The sequence below is a fragment of the Aspergillus costaricaensis genome (assembly GCF_003184835.1).
Source record: "Aspergillus costaricaensis CBS 115574 unplaced genomic scaffold BO79scaffold_7, whole genome shotgun sequence".
NCBI lineage: Eukaryota > Fungi > Ascomycota > Eurotiomycetes > Eurotiales > Aspergillaceae > Aspergillus > Aspergillus costaricensis.
Window position 1 is genome coordinate 909,616 of NW_020291807.1, and position 21,580 is coordinate 931,195.

The 21,580-nt window shown below is 53.0% G+C and overlaps 7 protein-coding genes across 7 annotated transcripts; 1 reads left to right on the forward strand and 6 right to left on the reverse strand.

The window, feature by feature from the left end:
* Window positions 1-1,117: 1,117 nt before the first annotated feature.
* Window positions 1,118-1,761, reverse strand: BO79DRAFT_285947 (dolichol phosphate-mannose biosynthesis regulatory protein). Its single transcript, XM_025688420.1, has 3 exons — window positions 1,689-1,761; window positions 1,539-1,619; window positions 1,118-1,474 (listed from the first exon to the last, which is right to left on the reverse strand). The coding sequence occupies exons 1-3, from the start codon at window positions 1,689-1,691 to the stop codon at window positions 1,289-1,291; spliced, it is 270 nt and encodes an 89-aa protein (XP_025542506.1). The 5' UTR covers window positions 1,692-1,761; the 3' UTR covers window positions 1,118-1,288.
* A 156-nt stretch (window positions 1,762-1,917) lies between these two features.
* Window positions 1,918-4,850, forward strand: BO79DRAFT_207944 (MIF4G-domain-containing protein). The gene has a single exon (XM_025682280.1). The coding sequence runs from the start codon at window positions 1,955-1,957 to the stop codon at window positions 4,631-4,633; it is 2,679 nt and encodes an 892-aa protein (XP_025542507.1). The 5' UTR covers window positions 1,918-1,954; the 3' UTR covers window positions 4,634-4,850.
* Window positions 4,851-5,250: 400 nt separating this feature from the next.
* BO79DRAFT_190745 (putative MYND domain protein) lies at window positions 5,251-6,915 on the reverse strand (the record flags this gene model as incomplete). The annotated part of the gene is made up of 1 exon (XM_025680762.1): window positions 5,251-6,915. One exon carries the CDS (start codon window positions 6,913-6,915, stop codon window positions 5,251-5,253), a length of 1,665 nt encoding a protein of 554 aa, XP_025542508.1.
* Window positions 6,916-7,443: 528 nt separating this feature from the next.
* Window positions 7,444-11,044, reverse strand: BO79DRAFT_141123 (WD repeat-containing protein; the record flags this gene model as incomplete). Its single annotated transcript, XM_025678243.1, has 4 exons — window positions 7,444-7,608; window positions 7,676-7,938; window positions 8,011-10,784; window positions 10,887-11,044. The coding sequence occupies 4 exons, from the start codon at window positions 11,042-11,044 to the stop codon at window positions 7,444-7,446; spliced, it is 3,360 nt and encodes a 1,119-aa protein (XP_025542509.1).
* A 2,691-nt stretch (window positions 11,045-13,735) lies between these two features.
* BO79DRAFT_77169 (uncharacterized protein) lies at window positions 13,736-15,786 on the reverse strand. The gene is made up of 2 exons (XM_025689721.1): window positions 15,605-15,786; window positions 13,736-15,479 (listed from the first exon to the last, which is right to left on the reverse strand). Exons 1-2 carry the CDS (start codon window positions 15,650-15,652, stop codon window positions 13,923-13,925), a joined length of 1,605 nt encoding a protein of 534 aa, XP_025542510.1. The 5' UTR covers window positions 15,653-15,786; the 3' UTR covers window positions 13,736-13,922.
* A 425-nt stretch (window positions 15,787-16,211) lies between these two features.
* BO79DRAFT_77179 (6-phosphogluconolactonase) lies at window positions 16,212-17,446 on the reverse strand. The gene has a single exon (XM_025689722.1). It carries the CDS (start codon window positions 17,119-17,121, stop codon window positions 16,321-16,323), a length of 801 nt encoding a protein of 266 aa, XP_025542511.1. The 5' UTR covers window positions 17,122-17,446; the 3' UTR covers window positions 16,212-16,320.
* A 3,065-nt stretch (window positions 17,447-20,511) lies between these two features.
* On the reverse strand, window positions 20,512-20,960 carry BO79DRAFT_207949 (uncharacterized protein). The gene has a single exon (XM_025682281.1). It carries the CDS (start codon window positions 20,937-20,939, stop codon window positions 20,598-20,600), a length of 342 nt encoding a protein of 113 aa, XP_025542512.1. The 5' UTR covers window positions 20,940-20,960; the 3' UTR covers window positions 20,512-20,597.
* Between the last annotated feature and the right edge of the window lie 620 nt (window positions 20,961-21,580).

Sequence of the window (21,580 nt, forward strand, 5' to 3'; positions counted from 1 at the left end):
TGGATGACATCTCCATGGGTAGGCTGACTACGACGCCGGACTTATCTCCTATCAGTCACTTTTCCCCCCCAAATGTCCATGGTAGTTTCCCCTAGTAGTTTCCCACCCCCCCGTCGTTCCTTCCCATAAGGTTCCAGGGCCACCACATGACGGGGCTCCAGTGATCATTGGCTACTAGTGGGGGATGCGGCCAGGCGTGACCGTCATAACATGACGCAGTCGGGTAAGGTTCCTACATGATACATGGTCTCTAGTAACTAGATTGCAGATGGGATGGATCCATTTCCCCTCTTTGCAGTGTCTCTTCTCCCACTTCCGACTCCCACGTCTGCCCGTCCAGGCAGGTGGGTTGGGACCTGGAATTAGGAGGCATCCGATGATCTGCACTTACCGTACCGTATTGGCTATTACCCCGTAAGGCGGAGAACCTACAATTCTTACACACGCCATGGGCGCCTTTCCCCATTGGTGCTGAACTGCCCGCATGAGGGGTATCCTTTCAACAAACACTGCAAACTATCGATGTCCAAAACACGGCTCACTCCCATCACGTGAGGGCCCTGGGCACGGCAGCCAGACAGCCACCACCACCGGAATTAACAAAACATGTGTGTCCCAGGGCCAGCTGGAACTGAAACTGGAGCAAGTTAGTTGGGCCGGACCTTCTATTCATGGCTGGCCGTTTCCCTGGATGGGTCTCTCCCCAACGGTCTAGCCGCCAATAGTCTCAGACCAATCACATAGTTTCAAGCCCGGAATGCGGTAGAACCGAGGCCAGATGTGGCTGGTCGCCGGAAGTTGAGTCACGGGGCTGCATGGCGAAAGAGCACTGCCATCGTCTGTAGTCTGTAAGGTCCCCCTCAATCGTCATCGGTTGAGACCTGGCCCGTGACTGAAAGATTACATAGTGGCCATGGCCCCCATTTGGAAGGGTAACGCATAGACTCGGCTAAGCATGTATCTTGTTGCCCTGGGTAAGGCACAAGAGAAACCAGGAACGCTTCACCCAGTGACCGGGCAGCATCTGGGCCTACACTCGTCATTTGCCGTCGCCTCCCCCTTCCTACCTCACCACGCGGCACGCTTGCAGAATGCGAGGAATGCGGATGGTGTAATTGAACGCTGTGATGACAGAACAACCCAATCAAGGGGAAAGCTTGAAAAGAACAAGGACAGAAAATAGTAATGTTACATGCAGAATAAGATGAGGCCACCTGTTTCGAGTCGCCATGTTTACCACCCAACTCATCCTCCAAACGCCACGTCGGTTTTCTTTTTGTTTGGGAGCTTAGGTCTTCTTCTTGGCCGCGGCCTTAGCCTTAGCTGCCTTCTTCTTGTTGCTGTTGATCATCACAATTCCTATGAACGTGCCAACCACGGCGGAACCGAGCAGAGTAAGGAAAACGGGGATACGGATGGCCCAGACACGGGGAGGGAAGAGATCGTGGAGAGGGTGACCCGGGTCGACGAAGGGCTAGCGAAAACAAATATTAGCAGGTGTTGTAGAAAAGCAAATATATCCAAGCGCGAAGACGTACCATCAACAGAGTCCAGGTGGTGTAGTAGAGAAAGATCGCAGTAGCGACCAGGAGCATGGCGGATCCGACGATAGAGCCCAGCTACGGCGCAATTCAAGTCAGCGTTTCAAACATTTCCAGATGCTGTAGGGCAGGATGCGAAAAGTATACCATAATGATGATGCGCTACCAGGAGAGTTTTGCGTGACAATTGCTGCGATGATGGCGGCTGGTCTGTTTAGCACTTCCTCATCCCATGGCGATAGTAGAGAGCGGCCGGCGCCAGCCTGGCGACTAAGCTCTCACGTGACCGACGACGCGCTAAGACCTTTCTTCGCCGCCTCACGCCTCATCCCGATGGAGCTTCAGTTCAACGTCGTGTTCTCTGCGGACGTCACGACTGACAGTCATTTCTTTCCGGTGGACTGCAAAGGAATATGACGGACCCTGTTGTCTTGCAGTCGGCGGTGCGAGTGCCTACTCCGCCCCCAGGCACTTCCTACTCTCCTCAGGCCTCGGGTTCCCGCAAACGCTCACCTCCCTCTCGGTCTCCTTCGCCGAATCGTCGTCGCTCGCCCCCGGGTGATTCACTTAAAGACGGTGCGGATGCGCCGCGCATCGATCCTGAACGCGCGATTGAAAGAGAGCGACAGCTCGCGGAGCGCCTCCGCCAACATGAGAAGCAGGAGGCTGCTCGAAAGCCGATGACGGAGGAGGAAAAGCAAGCTGCGGCCAAAGCAGAATATGAGAAGCTTTTAAACATGCGATCGGGTGGTACCTATATTCCTCCCGCGCGACTACGGGCGCTGCAGGCGCAGATTACGGACAAGACCAGCAAGGAGTACCAGCGGATGGCGTGGGAGGCTCTCAAGAAGTCGATCAACGGTCTCATCAACAAGGTCAACGTTTCCAACATCAAGTTTATCGTCCCGGAGCTCTTTGGTGAGAACTTGGTGCGCGGTCGCGGTCTGTTTTGCAGAAGTATCATGAAAGCCCAGGCGGCCAGTTTGCCCTTCACACCTATCTACGCTGCGATGGCGGCTATTGTCAACACTAAATTGCCCCAAGTCGGCGAGCTGCTGCTCAACCGTCTCATTGTCCAGTTCCGAAAGGCGTTCAAGAGAAACGACAAGGCAGTCTGCATATCTTCTACGACGTTCATTGCCCATCTGTGCAACCAGCAAGTCGCGCACGAGATGCTGGCCGCGCAGATTCTTCTGTTGCTGCTTCACAAGCCCACAGATGACAGTGTTGAAATCGCCGTCGGCCTGACTCGAGAGGTTGGTCAGCATCTAGAGGAGATGAGCGGTCCTATTGCCCTGGCGGTGTTTGACCAATTCCGGAATATCCTTCACGAAGCCGACATCGATAAGCGAGTACAATATATGATCGAGGTGTTGTTCCAGGTCCGGAAGGATAGGTACAAGGACAATCCGGCGATCAAGGAAGAGTTGGACCTGATCGAGGAAGAGGACCAAATCACACACCAGATCGGACTTGATGACGAAATTGAGACGCAAGATTCCCTCAACATCTTCAAGTACGATGCCGAATGGGAGGAGCACGAGGAGGCCTACAAAAAGCTGAAGGCAGAGATTCTGGGTGAGGGCAGTGATGACGAGGAGGACGATGAAGACGAGTCAGATGAGAGCTCCGATGAAGAGTCGGAGGAAGAGCGGAAGATGGATATCAAGGATCAGACCAACACAGACCTTGTGAACCTGCGGAGGACGATATACCTGACGATAATGTCGAGTATCGACTTCGAAGAATGCTGTCACAAGTTGATGAAGATCTCGTTGCCCGCTGGCCTCGAGCCCGAGCTCCCATCGATGATCATCGAATGTTGCTCCCAGGAGCGCACGTATTCGAAGTTCTACGGCTTGATCGGTGAACGATTCGCAAAGATCAACCGCCTTTGGTCTGACCTCTTCGAAGCTGCATTCGCCAAGTACTATGACACAATCCACCGCTACGAGACAAACCGACTCCGCAACATTGCTCGCTTCTTCGGCCACATGATCAGCACCGACGCGATTGGCTGGCATGTCATGTCGATCATCCACATGAACGAGGAGGAGACGACATCCAGCAGCCGTATCTTCATCAAGATCCTCTTCCAAGACCTCGGAGAGCACATGGGCCTGCCGAAGCTGCAGGAACGCATGCGGGACGAGATCCTGCGCCCCAGCTTCGAGGGCCTCTTCCCACTGGACAACCCCCGCAACACGCGCTTCTCGATCAACTACTTCACCAGCATCGGCATGGGTATGCTAACCGAGGACATGCGCGAGCATCTGAAGAACCTCCCCAAGCCCACCATGCCCGCATTGCCCCAACGCGATGCCGGCGCCGACTCCGACTCCGCGTCCGTGGTATCCCACCCGACCAGCTGCTCAACCTGCACTCCTCGCTCTCGCTCCCGCTCCCGCTCCCGCTCCTACTCCTACTCCCGCTCTCCCTCCCCCGGCCGTGGCCGCAGACGCTCCGTCAGTCGCGGCCGATCCTACAGCCGGTCCGTCTCCGGATCCTCTCGCCGCAGCTACAGCTACACTCCTTCGCGCTCCAGATCCCGATCCCCGGCGCCCAAATCCCGCCGACGCTCCGTCTCATACAGTCGGTCTCCCACACCCCCTCCTCGTCGGACACGCGATCGCTCCTACGATTCCCGCTCTCCCAGACGCTCGCTCTCCCGCTCCGTTACCCCTCCGCCTCGCAGCAAACGGGACACCCACGCCCGCAGAGACAGAAGCTACTCCAGATCCGTCTCTCGATCTGTCTCCCCTCCTCCACGTCGCGCGGCCGGAGGAGCCGCTCGGTACTCCGAGTCTCGGTCGCCTCCTCCCCGCCGGCGGGTCGAAAGGAGTGTCTCCGGGTCTCGATCCCGTTCTCGTACTCCTGAACGTCGTGCCCCGCCTAGTCGTCGTGCCCCTCGTGACGCTTCTGTCTCGCGCTCACGCTCCCCTACCCCGCCGCGCGGTGGTGGCGGTGGTAGCCGTGGCGATACTGCCCCTCGTCGTCGGAAATACTCTGAATCGTTGTCCCCGTCGAGGTCTCCGCCGCCCAGACGGCGTAGGTCTCCGTCTAGGACACCTCCCCGTCGGGTGCGTGATTAGGGCGAGAAAAAGTTGTATGTAATAGGTGATAGGAAGCGAGAAAGGTGGAATTAGATGAACTTTATTCGCAGGGTAAATGTTTAAGGCTTGGCATTGGTTTGTTCTATACCGGGTTGAAATCAAGATTTGAAATTTCAAGGAAGGGTTTCTTTATCTTATATTACATTATGGATGTATTGATAAATAAGTACTTATTGCATTGATGCATGGTATTCGGACATAAACTATATCGTACACTGAACAAGTAGAGACTTGGATTTCCAACTATTATACTATATGATTTGTTGGTAAGTAGTACACGGATTGCTGGTTGGTACATATACAGGCTGTTACTACTTGGTAGTATTTATCAGGTAGTATGAGGAGGGAGACATGGGCTTATCGTTGCTTCCAGGTTAACCTCGCATATAGTTTGATTCTTTTGGTAAGACATAATGATAACATCCACTTCAATTCTTCTCCCCTGTCCTATATATCAACCTGGGTATCTGTATCTATGTATCCATCTCTATCTATCACCACCACTATATGAACCTCTATTTTCATCCAACCCCAAACCCAACTCCTCTATCAACACCCATCCTTATTGTGTACCAAACCCCAAACCAAAAGGAAAATTACTTCTCCCCCGCCTCCCAAACACACCTCTCACACAAACACCAACCTCCCAACGCGCCCCTAGCCCACTCCCTCCTCTCCTTAACATCCAACCCAATATCACAATAATGATTAAGAATCTCCTCATCCTTCTTAATCCCTGCCTCCTGTCTCCTTCTTCCTCCAGGCACACTCTCACTCTCACCCTTAACCCTCTTCCAAACCGCCCGTTCACTCTCCTCCCTAGCCCGGAACGTAATCTCACCACCCCACTCCCACCTCACATTCGGATCACAAGAATGATTCGCCAGACACCAAAGCGGATGCACAGCACAAAGCTCCGGACCACCGTCCCACGTCGAGAGCCGGCCCGACGCAGTACCCCGGAACTTAGCGTAGAGGGTATTCAAGACCCAGGTGTCGAAGCGGGGGAGGGCAGCGTAGGGGTCTATTTCCATTTCTTCGAGGAGACGCATCGGTTGGAGGATGTTGAGCTGGAAGGAGAAGGGGAGGGTTGCTGTTGGGTCTTCACTAGTGTTATTGGTGTCGTTGAGGTCGAGGTCATGGAAATCGCCCCAGATGTATTTCACTTCGGGGAGATCGAGCGGGTGCAGTTCCTGGGTAGCGGCCATGGCGAGCGTGCGGCCCAGAAGAAGGAGGTAGAGGTAATCGGCCTTGTCCTTGGGGTCGGGGATGTCTTTGCCGATGGATTCGAGGTTCTCCATCAGGCCGCAGACGGCGCCGTGGTAGATGCGCTGTGCGTCGTCGTGGCAGGCCTGCGAGCAGAAGATGGTGTCTGCGCAGCCGTCGCACGCGACGGGGGGATTGGGGGAGGAGAGATCGGGGAGCGGGGCGTTGCAGGCGTCGCAGAGGTCGTCGTGCAGGCGGTTGGTGGCGGTGAGGAGGGAGGATTCGCGGAGGATGATTTCATTGGGGGCGATGTCTTCTTTGGCGAAGAGGCCGAGTTGGACGGAGACTTCGTCCTCGGTGGTGGTGGTGCCGTGTAAAGCGGGCAAGGCGACGGCGCGGACTTCGCATTTGGGCGCAACGGTTTTGAGGCGCTCGTTCAGGAGCTGCAGCGTCTCGGGGGACTTGCGGTCCGGTTCGTGCTCGTTCCAGGGGTAGAGGACTCGGCGGGCGAAGCCTTGGGCGTTCAGAGCGCTGGGGTTGATGTTGGCGTCTCCGGTGGTGGTCCCTTGACGGGCTTCGTAGTTCTTCCGGATGATGGCCAGTTGGTCCTTGAGCACGGCTTGGGCGGAGGCGTTGCGCTCGTTCTGTGGCATGTCCTCTAGAAGACCCTGTCCACGCACGCAAAATTCGAAGGCGTCCCGGAAACAGCCACAGTCGACTAGGCTACGCACGAGAAGGGCGTAGACGTCCCCGATTATGGAGTCGTACTCGTCTTGTGTGATGGGAGTGAAATTATCTTCCTCATCATCGTCGTCCTCCTCAGTTGCCGCAGGAGCATCTGGTGCGTCTTGGATGCGCCGTGTGGCGTGAAACTCGCAGCCATCGGGATCGACGACTGAGTCAAGTAGGGAGAGGGCGCGGTATGCGTCGGCGGATGCGAGATCGGGAAAGCCCAGGGTTTGGTGGACAAGGCCTCGTTTGTAGTACAGATGTGGGTTGTGAGGGTCAGCAAAGAGACGAGCGGTAATGTCCGCTCGATCCTGTAGGGCCTGCATTTTCAATTGCGAGTAGCAATCGAGTTGGATGTTGAGAATTAAGACGCAAGATGGGAAGAAGGCAAAGTGAAAAAAAGCCAAAAATTGGAGGGACAAATGCGGGGGAATCGATAAGGGTCACGTGGTGATAAGCTATGAAATACTAGATTTGAAGCCCTAGTCAGGAAGATGATTTGAACTAAGATGACCTGCTACGCTGCTCTGCTGCTATACATTTGGTAAGAGTATCCGATAGTTTCAATCAATTGCTTTGCTTTTGCCCTCAGAAAACGCCGGCTCATTGCTCCAAAACCGAGATGCACGGGCTGTGACCAGAACTGCTGGAAAGCGACCGCGAAACAGACACAAGATGATGACGCGGGGGCTAGAATCTATTATTAATAACAACGACGAAGGTAAAGCTGGAGGTTAGAGGAAGAGAAAAAAAATACGAATCCTGTCAACGGGTGCAGCTCGGGTAGTAGGCAGCCCGAGACACCCTCCCATAAGTCCAGTCAAAGAGGTCAGATCACATCACCTGGATCCCAATTAGTTAGCCGAGAGGGGAGCTGTTAGAGATGGTTGGATCCATATTGCACATACATTGCAGCTGTTATCATCCAAAACAAGCGTAGCATGTTCGCCTCCTTCGCCCACCGTTACACCGTGCCGTTGGTCTCGCAAGGTTGCCGCCAGGCGGGCCAGCATGTGCCTCTGTTTTGTTCGTTAACATTAGCCCAATGCTCTGTCGTAGCTGAAATACCGAATCAGGTAGACCTACAGTAATGTATGCTTCGCTCATTCCGCCTTGTCGGTCTACATCGTTCTGGCTCATGATCCGATAACTATCATGCAAGCGCTTGCGACTCCCCAGACCACCGATGGTGCTGACATTCGGTCCAAATCCAAGCGTGTTGGCCGGATTGTCAGGATCCAAGATGTTGATACCACGCCGAGCATCTTCCTGAGCACGTCGGTCGGACGAGAAGACCTTAATGGTGTTGTCGATTCCAGAGGCTGCAATGGTAGGTTCATACGGGTGACCTGCAAAAGCACCGTTGGCTTAAATACCCTCAAAAGAGCAACTGATATACCCATGGTTGGGGAAATTCTTACCTTGCACAACATTGACTACTTCACTATCACCCTCGAGGATGTTGACTAGCTTGCAGGTTTTCCGGTCCCAAATGAAAATGTGGCCAGAGTCGCTGCCGCTCACTACGTACTCGTCGTCCAGTCCAAAGTAATTGACGTCCTTGACGGTCTTGATGTTGCAGTGGCCCATGTAGACTCGGGTGTGCGAGGAACAGGGAACATCAACGTCCACGTACTCCCTTTCTCGGGGCTGAAGGCCATACTCCCTGAATATATGATCGGCAGCCTCGGAGTCGTCACTGTCATCGGCAGAACTGCTCAGGTCTAGATCGAGCTCTTCTTCATCATCATCTTCATCGTCATCTTCCTCGTCTTCATCTTCGTCCTCCTCCTCTGCAACGGGGAAGCCGACATCATTCTCACTGTCATCATCGATATCTGGCAATGCCAAAGCATCTTCTTCGCCGTCATCATCGGACAACGGGGTCTGGATGCCCGATGAATCGCCTGTCTCTACCTCCGAGCTCTCTCGAGTGGCAAGATGCGACCTCCGCAGTATCTTCAGGTTGACATCGCGGATGGGCTCTTCCTCCACGTTAGCTTCGAGATCATTTTGGGATCTCTCTGGCTCCACTTCGGATTCGGAGTCACTTTCCACCCTCGTCCGAAAGCCTCCAAAAGCCCGGTTTAAAAAGGCATAATCTACCCCGGTTCCGGTCTCCAGAAGGACACCACGGGCCACCTTGAAGACCCAGTAATGAGTTAACAAAAACAAGTCGTGGGTACGGCTAGAGGGTTCAGTTGATGTCCCATTGCGCAGGGTGGGGTCCGTATCTACGAGGGTTTCAACTGGATATTTGACAACATTTGCGAAGGCGGCCACGGCGTGGCGCTGAGTAGGAAAGAGGATACGAGCGTCATCATGTTCAAAGCGCGAGGCGTCCACGTTCACAACAGGCACATCCCCCGCCAGCCTCTGCAGGTAGGGAATCAAGACGGACTCAATCGCATCTTCATCCGCATTCTCGGCTATCGGAAACCTGGACAGGTTCCCTCGGGACGCTGCATCTTTCTTGAACCCTGCCAGAAGAGCTTGCCGACCACCTTCTACAAAGAGAAGTATAGCCTTGATGAACTCGTAACCGAACTGCTCCTTATGATCGACCGTGCGTTCAAGCGAGGGCGAGTGTATCTGTTGAAAAGGTTCCATGTCACGATCTACATCTCCGGGGGTGTATTGGACTTCACCCCCTAGAACTCGTGCGACTGTGCCTGCAGCTTGAATGAACCGCCAGGAGGTCTGTCGGTTTCGACGCAAGGTTTGCTGGAAGCGCACAATATCGGGAGTAGGGTTGACAGGGTATCGCCAGGTACGCATAATCTCATCCATCTGCGGGAGACAGATGGAGGCAAGGGTTAGTACAGTCGAAAAGGACTCGGTGAACGGTGTCAGGTCAGCTTGATTGGAGGTTTCATATTCTTCGCGCAAGGACGTCTCCAGTGAAAACATTGCCTTACGGAGCTTGACCATGTCTTTGGCGATGCGCATGCTGAGCTTCTGCGCTTCATTAAGCACAGAAAATCGGGACTGCTCCAGCAGTCTTTGGGGGACCTCAGCATGGTGTTCCGTGAGAGACGGGAGGGGAATGTCCTCTGACTCGCCATTGCCATAGCGGACTCGGAAGGCCAGCTCGCCTTCATCGGGACGCTCTCTGGGTCGACGACGAGGTCGGGTTTGATTTCCGCTGGACTGCGAGGACATCGAAGTCCCATTCTGTCGCTTACGCTTCCTAGTCTTAGAGCCTCGGCGCCGACGCGGGACCGGTGTCGTCCGGGCGGAGGATTGGCGCTTGGACGCATCTTCCTTTGCATCCGGGCTCCGAATCAAATCGAAACTATATATGTGATCGCCGGACCAGCTGACAACCATCTCATTTGGGTTGGCGTCGCTAATCTTACAGGCCGTGATATGTCCGTCATCACGCGTTTTCATTCGTTGCTGGCCGTTAGGGGCGAACCTCCGCACACACCGCGTCGCCTGATCCATCAGCTGCTCACCGTGACTACTACTGCCAGGCGAGGCACCCGGATCACCCCTCTCCGTCATCAAGTCGCGACCTAGCATGCGCCTGTCATGCAGGAAGCAGTGAAGATGGGCCCCGCCTAGCGCGATGTAATGGGGTTGGCTCGGAGAGCACGAGATGGTGTTGAGGTCGAGTCGGTGCTTCTTGTAAGAAATCAGCGGAGGTGGTACATTGGAGTCGTCATGTTCCTGTCCTGGTCGAAAAGCCATGTATCCTTGGCCGCCTCGTGGCTTTGGGTAGGCGGACGATGGTTGACGCAAGTCCCATTGACGAACCTCGCCATCTTCCGAGCACGTCAGAAAGAGGTAGGGCGACGATTCGGTAACGATCCGCTTGACCCGATCGGCATGACTGCGATAAACTCTGACGTTGGTATTCCCCGCATTCAAGTAGCGTGCATTGTTGAAAAAGTTGTTAAACCTTCGGCTCCGTGCAGATGCAGAAAAGGCAGACGTGGCGTCGACGCTGTTGCTGCTATTGCTGGAATATTCGATGTCAAAGATACGAACCTGGGAATCACCGGCGCAAGTCACCAAAGTTCGATCGTTGGAGTGTGGCATAAATTTAACCGAGAAGATGTTCGCGCTGTGGCCCGTCGCGACGGTTGTATTTAAGGAGAATGGTGCGGTGGAAGAATCGGGTTGATAGGAATAGATGTTCAGGTGCTGGTCGTCCGAGCCCGAAGCTAGAAGCTGGCCTGACCGCGACCAACTACGCAGCGTCAGAAGCGATGCATTTCGCCAGACAGGGTTTCCCACTACAAAACGATTCCTCCAAAAGACACTTCAAAAACGTAGCGCAATAATATCATACCTCAAGGCATTCACACAGCCCGAATGCCCACCCAGTTCGTTCACGATATCCAGGTTTTCCACCCAATCCTTGGATCCATAAAGGCCATGAATGCTCGCGAACCGGGAGTCCTCCCCCAATTCCCGGCGCCAGATGCGATCATAAAGCGACTCCTTCATGGCTAAGTCGATGAATAGGCGACAGATAGTGGACAATCAGGCGACACGAGATCGAAGCATTGCGCGCCGTGGAAGTTTGCTGCTGCCACACCTTCAATGACGTCAGACTCGAACGTGCGCAAATCGCGTTGGCGCAAAGCTCACAAACGAAAAGGTAGACATAGGCTGGTCAGGAAGGGGAAGGAGAATCACAGTGTCAGATGAGAAGAAAGCAAGAGGAAGAAGAATAGCCAGTGGAGTAGAGAGAGTAGCGTGAGGGATTTCAAGAGGGAAAGAAGAAAGCGAGACGAAAAAGGAGAGGAGAAGAAAAAAGGCTAAGGTGGTGTGGGTGGTGGTGGTGACGGGAGGATGGCGAACGGTCCAGACATTCATTCCCTCGGGATTGATAAGTCAAAAGGATCCTTCCCCAACACAACACATTAAAATCAACACCGTTCAGCTCGCGAAAAGATCTAGGGTTGACAACCGTGACAAATAGTGACCATCAAAACAGAAAATAAACGGGAAGGAAAACAATTTGAAAGTGGGGTGTTTCATACCAGCAGTAGATGGGTTTTGTTGGGGGTGGGAAAGATGAAGACGTTCTATGGTAATTGGCGCTACTTGGCACTTCGTACTTTGTCCCGTTAGTTGGAGGGGAAGCCAAAGAACAAAATGGAAGAGGACAGAGAAAGACGGCAAGAAAGTGAGAGACAGACAGACAGACAGACAGACAGACAGACACTGGCGGGAAGAACAAGCAAGCAAGCAAGCCAGCCAGCAAGAGGGGAAAAGGAACCAGCACCAGCTCAGCTCCACCGGGCCCAGGCTATCGGGGGGAAGAATAGAGGAAGAGAGGAGAAATGCACCCAAGGCACCACCAGCTCAGGTCACAACCACGTCAAACACCGCATAAACTTTGGGACCCATCACTGTTGGTACACTAAATACTATCTTTTGAGTCAAGAAAAAAATAAAAGAAAAAAAAAAAAGAAAGAAAGAAAGACACAGACAAATAGATAGTAAGTCCCGAACTAGTACTTTGCAGGATACATGTAGGAAAATGTCTCCAATTTTGGGGGGAAGAGGGAAGGGAGAGGGGGAAAGAATTCCGGACGATACAGGACTCGACTTATATAGTAGGTAGGTAGGTAGTAAGTAGTAGTAGCAGTAGTAGTAAACTACTAACTACGGCTCCTACAGAGAAAACTAATTGACTAGTAACTGACAACCTACTCCTCCATCCTACAGGAAGACTCATCCAATGGTCCTCGTTCCCTCCCTCCCCCCATTCTTTCACAGGATTTCCGAGCACATCTAGTCTTACCCATTCAGGAGAGTCCCCGATCGTCGATGGACTGAGTCGAGAGGAATCCAATACACAAGGGGGGGGAGGAGGAGGGCCAGCGCCAGGAGGTGCATTAGATCCCACAGTAGTCTGTTGGGCTCCAGCTGCGAAGGTGTGTAGCTGAAGCAATAGGCATCGTTGACCAGAAGGAGTTACACCGCTGAGGTGGAGCCTAGTTTAGTTGGACGGGGAGTGGATTATTCTTAGAGGAAGGACTGAAGGAGCCGTTACGGTTGGCTCTGGGTGAAGCTTAATCGGGTTGACTAGGGTAGATACCACCCGAGGGTGTCACTCCAAAAAGTTCGTTCGAGATCCAGACAGAATCCCGTTCCAGTTGTGGTGTTGCTTCGGAAAGACCAACGTCAATGACGACACCTCTCCCCACGTTGCTTAGTCACTGGCCGCGCTAAAATAAGGAGTTTGGCGGATGGCAGGATTGTATATAAACTAAACCTCGGTCAGAGAGCCACACATCCTATAGTCTACCTCCTACTCCCTGGTCGGGAGCAGTTTACGTGTACACTCCCTGTTCTCCTTCCTACGCTTCAGGGATTCGGTAGTCATTTACCCCTCCTCGTCTCCGGGGTGTAACCAAGGTCATTCATTACTATTTGCCTCGACAGTATCTATACGCACGGGTTGAGCCTACATCGGAGCACTCCAATTTGAGCTCTGGAAATCCGCTCTGGAAATAGCCAGAGAAGAACCTGTTTGTTTCCTCCCCTTCTCCTTTAGTACGTTGGGCTCATCATCAGACATTCGAGGGTTCCACATTTACCCAAGCGATCTGCACGGATGTGCACAACGTCCGCGGAAACACACAAGGCAGAGCTTGATGTAGCCAGCGGTCAAATTTATCATGCTTGTCGCAAGCCGAGGCCTGCACTGCTGTAGACCTTTCCGCGGTGAAACATGGCCATTGGTAGCACAGATTCACAAACAGCGCAGACCGATTCTTTGGAGGGGAAAGAACAGCTTAGACTCTCACGGAACATGCAAGAGAACGGACACCCTGAGCATCGGACAAGGGGATCTAAACCCAGGCCATCGCACGCTCCCTCTCCTCCCTTTCTCCCTTTTAGTCACAAGCGCGCGAGAGGTCGCTGGTCGGGTGAACAGGTTTGCTCCAGCCGTCTCCCCAAAATCAAGAATTAAAGTGGGATGGTTGAGCTTCTAGAATCTCAAGAGGCTATGATAACCGGCCGTAGTATCGTTAAGCACCCCGAATGTTGTCCGGCCGCTGGCCAGAAGCCCGCCTAGGAAGGGCTAGCGCAGAATTCTGGCGAATGATTTTGCTCTCTCGTTGAAAACAGGACTTCTGCGAGAACCGGTTTTTGGGGTCCTTGGATGACACATGCATGCCTGGCTATGCAGACGGTGCCTGCGAATCGGTCCCATGGTTCGATTCCGCTTACGCTAGTAGATCCGGCAGAAGCAGTAAACTGCATGCTATACCCCTGGGGAAGATAGGGTTCGATAACGGAACAGGTTGACCGTAACAGGTTCCTTCCAGTTTGACCTTCGCCCCAATTCTTCGGCGTACAGCGAAATTCACGAGTTCAACGACGGCCGTCTCCACATTCCAACTGCTGGAACCTTCCGATCATGTGCCGGATTTGCAGTCAATTGCCGGGCCAGCTGACTAACCCACTCGCGTTCTGACTTTACGACGTCGCTTTCAATCTTACGGATCGTGTTCAGTTCCTCAACCATCATGCTGGCCATTTCTTCTAGCCCCTTGGCTGTCCGAAACAGCGCGGAGTCGCCTAAAGGACCCGGATCGCCATATCCAAGAATGTCCAGGCTCTGCAGTTGTCTCAGGCACAGTTCAAGCTTCATGACCAAGGCAGATGTCTCGTCCCGCCAACCATGGTTCAAGGGATCGACAAAAACTACCTGGTCCAAGTTGCGACCATGATGAAGACGAAATGTCCGTATCTCCTCAACTCTTTGAAACCAGGCTTCGAAATCCTGGACAGCCACTGTGTGCCGTCCTTCCAAGTTGTCAGAGAGATTGTAGACTTCCTCTGCTACTTGAGAAAGTATCCGTATCTGCTCTGCAAACCCTCGTTGCTCATTGCGCTCACGCGTGTTCTCAAGCCAGTGATGCAACGCATGCCCGTTGAGCTGTCTCTGGTACTCTTTCTCATCGCCCAGGGCCGCTCGATAGTCGCTTGCCACTGAATTATAATCGCTCCGTAGTCGTGCTTCAACGGTAGTCTCCCATTCAATGTGTTGTTTGCACGAAGACAAGTGCACCAAGCTCAATTGTAAGAGTTCAGTTTGTAGCACTGCAACCTCCGGCCAAGACGAAGGAAGTAACGAGGAATCTGCGTCCACGGCGGGCGACTCTGCCGCTTGTGTTGCAGTCGTTGGCTTAGCCACCTTCTTTGGGGAGAGCGGTTGTTGGTAGGTCGAGAGCTGAGCCCGTGACCGTACAGTGGCGGAGGTAGGAAATGGCGAAGGAGGGTCAACTTTCCTCGGAGATTGAGGCCCCGAAGGTAGCCCGATTCCCTGGCTGCGATGCCGCGCATGACCTCTAGTCACGGATGGCGTGCTCGAGCTCGAGGAAGCAGGCTGTCTGAGAGAAGCCGACCGGGCAAGTCGCGGAGGCGGAGGCATATCGGTTTTCTTCGGGGACAAAGGCCGTCCATTTTGTCTCCCGGATGTCTCGATTTTCTTCGGCGATAAAGGTCGTCCATTCTGTCTGGAGGGTATCTCTTGTTTAATCGGCGATGACAGACTTGGAGCAACGGTAGGCCTTCTGGACGAGGTAGAGGTAGGCTTCAGAGGTGCCGAAGGCTTCAGCGGGCTCGGTCTGATCAGGCTTTGGCGACGGGTGATACCGGTATTCTCTTGAGCGGGCTGCTGCGATTGCGGGACCTTATCTGAAGGCTTGCTAGGCCGCTGGGATACGCGGGGCTCAGACGGTGGTTGTAGACGAGAGGATCTTGTCGCACGTCCCTCATCGCGAATAGGCAGGAGGCTCTTGCTCCGCGTCACGAGGTTCTCGGTGCTGGTCGCAGCGCTGGAAGATGTGCTGGTTGCTGATGTCGAAGTCGTTGATGCTGGCTTACCCGTCGTTGTTGTGCGCACTGTAGTAGAGTTCTTTTTGATGATAACAGACGTCAGTAGTGTTGGTGGAGAGCAAAAGCATGCGAGGGATGGGTAGCTCTCATGGGCGCTAGGGGGAAGGGATGGTGGAATGGGCTACTAGCAGATGCGACACTAACTTGTTTGCGGGGCTCACGAAGCGAAAGGGAACGCGTTGGAATTGGCATGATTGCTGAAGATCAAATCATATGTGTGACATTCGACTGATTGCAATCAGATCAGTCCAAGACGGGGCTTTGCCGGAGGGAATAGATACGCTGCCCGGAAACCGTCGTTGTAAATAGACGAGGCCTGAGCTCAGCTGAGGACGGCAGGTCCGTGGTTGCCCGTCTTGCGGTGAAGTTCCGCTTTCCCCCAGGGCAAAGCTTGGCACCGCGTCAGGTGGATCGAGCCCATCTGCATGGACAGCTATCATTCATTCATTCCCGATGCATGTCTACATCGATACTCCGGGCATAGGTGGAATTTCTTTCTACTATTTAGTAATAGAGACAGACAGCTCGAATACAATTAGAAAGTCATCCTCATTCATTCAATTAAGACCTGTCTGTGATATCAGAAGGATAACGATAACACAAACTTTTGGCAAGTCTAAGAAGAAACCCTCCAACAGCTAGAAGATAAGAGGCAATGAACAGTTCATCCAGCCTTGAACATACGTGATCCTAAGCCGTCCCCCTTGCTCTGGTAATACAGGTGGTCGAATAATAGTAAAGCTCAGGGGGCCATTTTGAGATTAGTTGAATCCTTCCGTAGCCTCGCCATGACTCTCTCCCTCTTATCCTTCACCCCAGCCATCATATCAAAGCAGTTTCGTACCAGTCCCACTCATAAATTACAGGCTTCCACGTCGGGGGAAAGCGACACCCTCCACGGCTGCATTATCGGTGAACCAGCTCACCTTCTCACCACCACCCTGGTTGACGAGAGCGGAGGGCAGGTCTCTCCCCTCCTCAGCGTCGAAGATCTGCTTCATGATGTCCTTCTTTCCACCGCCAGTAGCAACAAAAGCGACGTTGAGGGCGTGAGTCACCACGGGCAAAGTCAGAGTAATGCGCTTCGGGGGCGGCTTAGGAGAGTCGCTGATGGCAGCCACCCAGGAATCCTTCTCCCGCAGCAATTCGTGTCCGGGGAAGAGACTGCAAGTGTGGCCGTCGGGGCCACATCCCAGTAGGATCAGATCGAAAACGGGCAGCTTGACGCTATCCTTGGCGGCAAAGGAACGCATCAGCTCTTCCTGGTACAGATCCGCCAGCTCCTGCGGGTCGTCATCGTTGACGTGATCGGCGTCGATCGTGTGCACGGTCGGGGCACCCAGTTCCGAGGGGATCTTGTTCAGTAGCTCTTCCTTCAGCAGGCGGTAGTTGCTGTCTTCGTGATTGAGGGGCACGGCGCGCTCATCGGCAAAAAAGATGTCCCACTTGGAGAACTGAGCGGTATCCTCGGGGGAGCCATTTCCAGGGGCCAGCAGAGCTTGGGCGAGGACTTTCGGAAGGGAGCCACCAGAGACTGCGACGCGGAATGTGCTGTGACGGCTGAGGGCCGAGTTCTGACACCGCAAGACGTAGGGCCTCAATTGCTGGGCCAAAGCGTCGTTGTTAGGGAAACTGTAGAGGTTGGGAGCAGATCCGGCCATTGTTACGGCTAGATAAGACGCGGGTGAGATGGGGGGTGGGGAGAGAAGTAAGATGGGAAAATTCACGAGGTGGAAGAAGAGAAGAAAGGGTAGTATTCTCGGTCGCTGGTTACTTGGTAGTTGGTAGGTAGTTGGTGGTGGTGGTGGTGGTGGTGGTGGTGGTTTTCGGTCAACAGCTTCAGGCGGGGTGTGGCGGGGCAGCAGAGGAGACACTGGAAAGACTCCGTACCTGCCGAAAGCGAATCACAACCCGGGCGCAATCTGGGAACACGTTCCTGCGCCATCCACAAGCCAGTCCAGGAAACCCCCCATCATCATTATTATTGTTTTTCTCTTACAGCATCATGATGTGGATAGCATTATTGCCTGGGAGATAGGGAAAAGAAGGGAAAGAGGAGGGGGGCCACCCAATCTTCGTCAGAAAGACGCTAGTGACGGTCGCTTCCCATGGATTGACGAGTCACTGGTTACAATGTCGGGTTGTCAGTTGATACTGGTGTGTAGGACTAGATCATCTAGAATTGCGCGATGGTCAGTCGGGAAGGAAGATGTGGCAGTCCCAGACCCTAACCATGACGTCGTTGTTGATGCCATCACCAAGGGAGGGGAAGGGAGGGAACTGGAAGGGAAGCTCTTTTGCAGGAACGAGTTTAATGGATTGTGACCCGCTCGATAAGAGAAGAGTTCCTATCTCGACTTCTCAGACTCGGATATTCGGCGAGGTTCTCTCTCGCTCGTCTTATGCTCTCATCCCACCTCGGAAGCTTTGAAGAGACGGGAATACTGAATAAACACCATTGTTCGTGAATTGCGAATTTTCCCTGTTTTGATGCCTCGTCGGTTCCTGGTCGTTCAATGGAGGGGAAGGGAACACGAAAGAGAAACCGATGCATGTGAGATGATGTCACCGTAACGTCTCGCTGTCTGTAGTGGGAGGAACTGGGAAGCTTCAACCTACTGACTTACAACTATCCACTGACTAACTAACTAGTTGGTACAGAATGCTGCTAACTAACTCATAAAATTACCGCTGCATTGTGACTAAAGCATTACCGATGATGATTGGCAGTGTTGGACCCTCGGCGGTTGAACACCACCACTCAAATGATGGGAAAGAACGATACAAAGTCGATAGGACAAGTCGTAGGCACTGACGTTTTAGTCCTCGTGCATTACCGCCAACGGGGTGCGGACCGGATGCTCACGCGCGATTACACCATCCTGCAGATGCCAGAGAAGAATCCAGCAGTAGGATGACCTCCATAAGGCAATGCTGGCACCCGGTGACTGTCCTAAACTAGCGGTATCAGTGCATCGGTGCAGGTCGGCACCATCATCGCAATGGCCCTATTTTGCCCCGTAAGAGCCTGAAGAAGTTGTGGAAAAGCCCGGAAGTCAAGCAGGCCATCCTCTGAATCGCTATGGAGACGAGAAGGAAAAAGCGGCACTGTTGAGAAAGAAAATAAAATACATGTGCCTGACTTCCGCAACTCCCGTAGCCATCGTGAGTATGGTATCAACCTCGATACATACATCGTTTCCATACGGCCAATGCATGGATCTGGGGTGTTAATTTTACGCACGGTAAAGTATGCAGGTCTACTTCCTTTTTCTGAGGCCGTGATCCCAGTCCTAGAGTACGTCAAAAATTTCCATAGGCCATGACTCGTGGCTATGCCCGTTTGACAGAAAATGATGCATGGGCAAGGCATATCAGGTGACACGGACCTGCCGTGCATCCTTCCCTCTGCACCAGACGACCTGTCTTTTCCAGTCCCCCGTATGCAGAATAGGAAGACTATAGGATGTGGCTACAGGTTATACTGCTGCACCTGGAGCAGCAGCCAGCATTATCCTTTTTCAAAGTGGGGTTGAAGAGGGGAATGAAGTACAGATGGGGTGCTGTATGGATTGCTAGGTACAGCGAAGCGTTCCGGTATGGTGGTTGGTGGTTGGTGTTACCAAAATGAACATCCGAACTAAAGTCCATAGCTGTCATCATTCCCATTCTTGGCAATTAGCCGTGATGCTGGGATGAAAAGGCATCTAGTCTGTAGTTGCAGGGCCATTGCGGATCGGCGAATTACCGGACACTACGAAGCAAGAGAGTGAGAGATCAACAAAAATAGCACAAGGATCCTACCCCGTACATAAGCAGAAAATGCCTCAAGGATCTCACGGCCCTCAGAATGCACACGCACGAAGGAAAAAGGAGTCAAGCATCTGCGGTGCTGGACACCGTAGGCATGGATCTCAGGCCAACTAGCTCACTCCGTCCCATCCCCCAATAATGCATGGCAGGGTAGGGGAACGGGAGTAGGGATTCGGGTTTTCGGCTAGGTTTCCCTTTCCCCACTGTGAAAGAAGAAGAAATCGACTGCAGCTAGCTCGCTAGCCACACTTACCAAGACAAGCCGGCTTTGGCTGGGTTCCCAAGCGCAATTCGAGATACGAAATGAATCAGGTATTTTTGGTCCAGCAGACAGCCTGCTGAGGGAAAAAATGGATCAGACCATCCGCTAGCCCCTGGGGTGCAGCAACGACAATGAGGGCGCAGAGTGAGAGCACGGAAACGGGTTCCGTTGAAAGCCGAATGACGGGCGATCAAGGAATGTCCACTGCGCCCGGATGGATAACTCAGGATAGTGGTGCTGCTACTGGATAGTTAGGCAGCTGGGAAAGGCCCGAGCCGGTAGAACATTCCTATGGTCCGTATATGCCTACGCCGATATTGCATCAGGAGGTATGAAACTGTCCAAATGCCTTAAACCGGACAGCATGGATCGACTGCCCGATAAAACCTGCGAGGAATGGACATGGCATGGCGACTGGAGGGGGGATCCTTTCAATGTCTGACAGAAGAGTCTGAAACGCCCGGGGTGGAGCCCGTAACCGCCTCGCGAGTCACGGTATGCAACACAGCCGCAGGTCTTTGCACGAGGCTGAGGTAATATTGGCAAATGATGGGTTCATGCCTGACCTTTGTACGGAGTACTTTGATGGCAATAATTTGACCATAAGGAACTTTTTTGAATGATGAATAATCGACAGGGTTCTGGTTGTCATGGAGAGATCATGATGATGATAGCTACGATCCATGGTCTACCAATCGCAGACTGCAATCGAGCAGCTGAGGCTTACTTTTTCCGGAAACATGACCATGGTCGATTCCTGGTAGCGCCGTACTTCCGACAGCCTGGGAGACCCGTAGAATGGTATCATGGTTCACCCACTCAGCAGCGTGTTTGGGACTGACACTTGTTCAATGGAGGTTTAGTTGGGTTCAGCAGTGACAGGCAGCCACTGAAAGACATAAAATAGGGCAAAAAAAGACACCAGGGCACCAGGGTACCCCATGCTCCGCCAAGGTGTAATGGTCCACTTAATATTCTCATTCTCATTTTTCACCATTTTCATATGCCCTTGCAAAAATTCCAATAGCCCCATATCTCGTGCGTTGGACTGACTTAGCATGACTAAGGCACAAAAGATAGTGGGAACGGAACGGTGGAGGTGGTGGAGGTGACCAGCGAGGGCGAACCGATACGCCGATTACCGGCCCTTCGGGCTCTCATTTGTCGAACCACAAGTACAGCAAGACCACGAGTGTTCCTGAGGGAAGAGGAGAATGGCAGATCGAAACCAGTACCCAACACTAACAGTCCAGGCGATCGCCCCGGACGACTCCATCCACCAGGATCAGTCATGACGACACGACCCTCGGCTTTGGGAGCGAAGCACCAACGAGAGGAGAAAAAGCCACGATGTGCGGACGAGGGGTGGTTGACGCAGCCAAACCAAGCCTCGCTGGCCTGCATGTGAGGTAGAAGGCAAGCAAGCGTAAGTAAAAGTACAGTTATGTTATAGGTTGATGATTATCTAGTAATTAGGTCAGTCAGTCAGTCCTGTGGCAGCTGCACTTTTAACAGAGCAAGAATATAACCAGAACCCTAGCACTACATACGTAAGTAGTGGCTTGTAATCTATGCAGGATACTGGCATTGCTTGAAAAGTGACCGACAGGACAGTTGAAAGTCAAAATTAAAAAGAGAATTATAATAAAAAGACAATGAATTAAGATCACATCATTATTGTCGACCGATCTCTAATCGATCGACTCTACTGGTCCCCGAAGAACCATAATGCGACCGGGGAGGGCAGAAAACTCAAGGCAGGAAAAGGAAACGGTCAGTCAACGCACCAGTGGATGGTGTCGGTAACCGTCTGGTAACTTCCAGCATGCCCTGGTACCTCCAGACGACCCGGAACTAAAATTACGGGCAAGCCTGTGAGACAAACCCGACCAGAGCATAACAGGACAGGACAGGACAAGACAAGACAAGACCACTCAACTTTCCCCCCTCAACAGGTTCAAGTCATAAGAATCGGCCACCTCTCATGTCATGGCATGTCGTCGTTCTACACACAACCTGAGACCAGGATATTAACATCGTCATTC

Bases quoted from the DNA above. Each gene is read 5' to 3' on its own strand.
- BO79DRAFT_285947 (XM_025688420.1), bottom strand. The intron at 1,475-1,538 runs GTACGTCTTCGC...TGTTTTCGCTAG, and splicing joins CCACCTGGACTCTGTTGATG to CCCTTCGTCGACCCGGGTCA.
- BO79DRAFT_207944 (XM_025682280.1), top strand. From the start codon at position 1,955: ATGACGGACCCTGTTGTCTTGCAGTCGGCGGTGCGAGTGCCTACTCCG.
- BO79DRAFT_77169 (XM_025689721.1), bottom strand. From the start codon at position 15,652: ATGCCAATTCCAACGCGTTCCCTTTCGCTTCGTGAGCCCCGCAAACAA. The intron at 15,480-15,604 runs GTTAGTGTCGCA...ATCATCAAAAAG, and splicing joins TTCGTGAGCCCCGCAAACAA to AACTCTACTACAGTGCGCAC.
- BO79DRAFT_77179 (XM_025689722.1), bottom strand. From the start codon at position 17,121: ATGGCCGGATCTGCTCCCAACCTCTACAGTTTCCCTAACAACGACGCT.
- BO79DRAFT_207949 (XM_025682281.1), bottom strand. From the start codon at position 20,939: ATGCAGGCCAGCGAGGCTTGGTTTGGCTGCGTCAACCACCCCTCGTCC.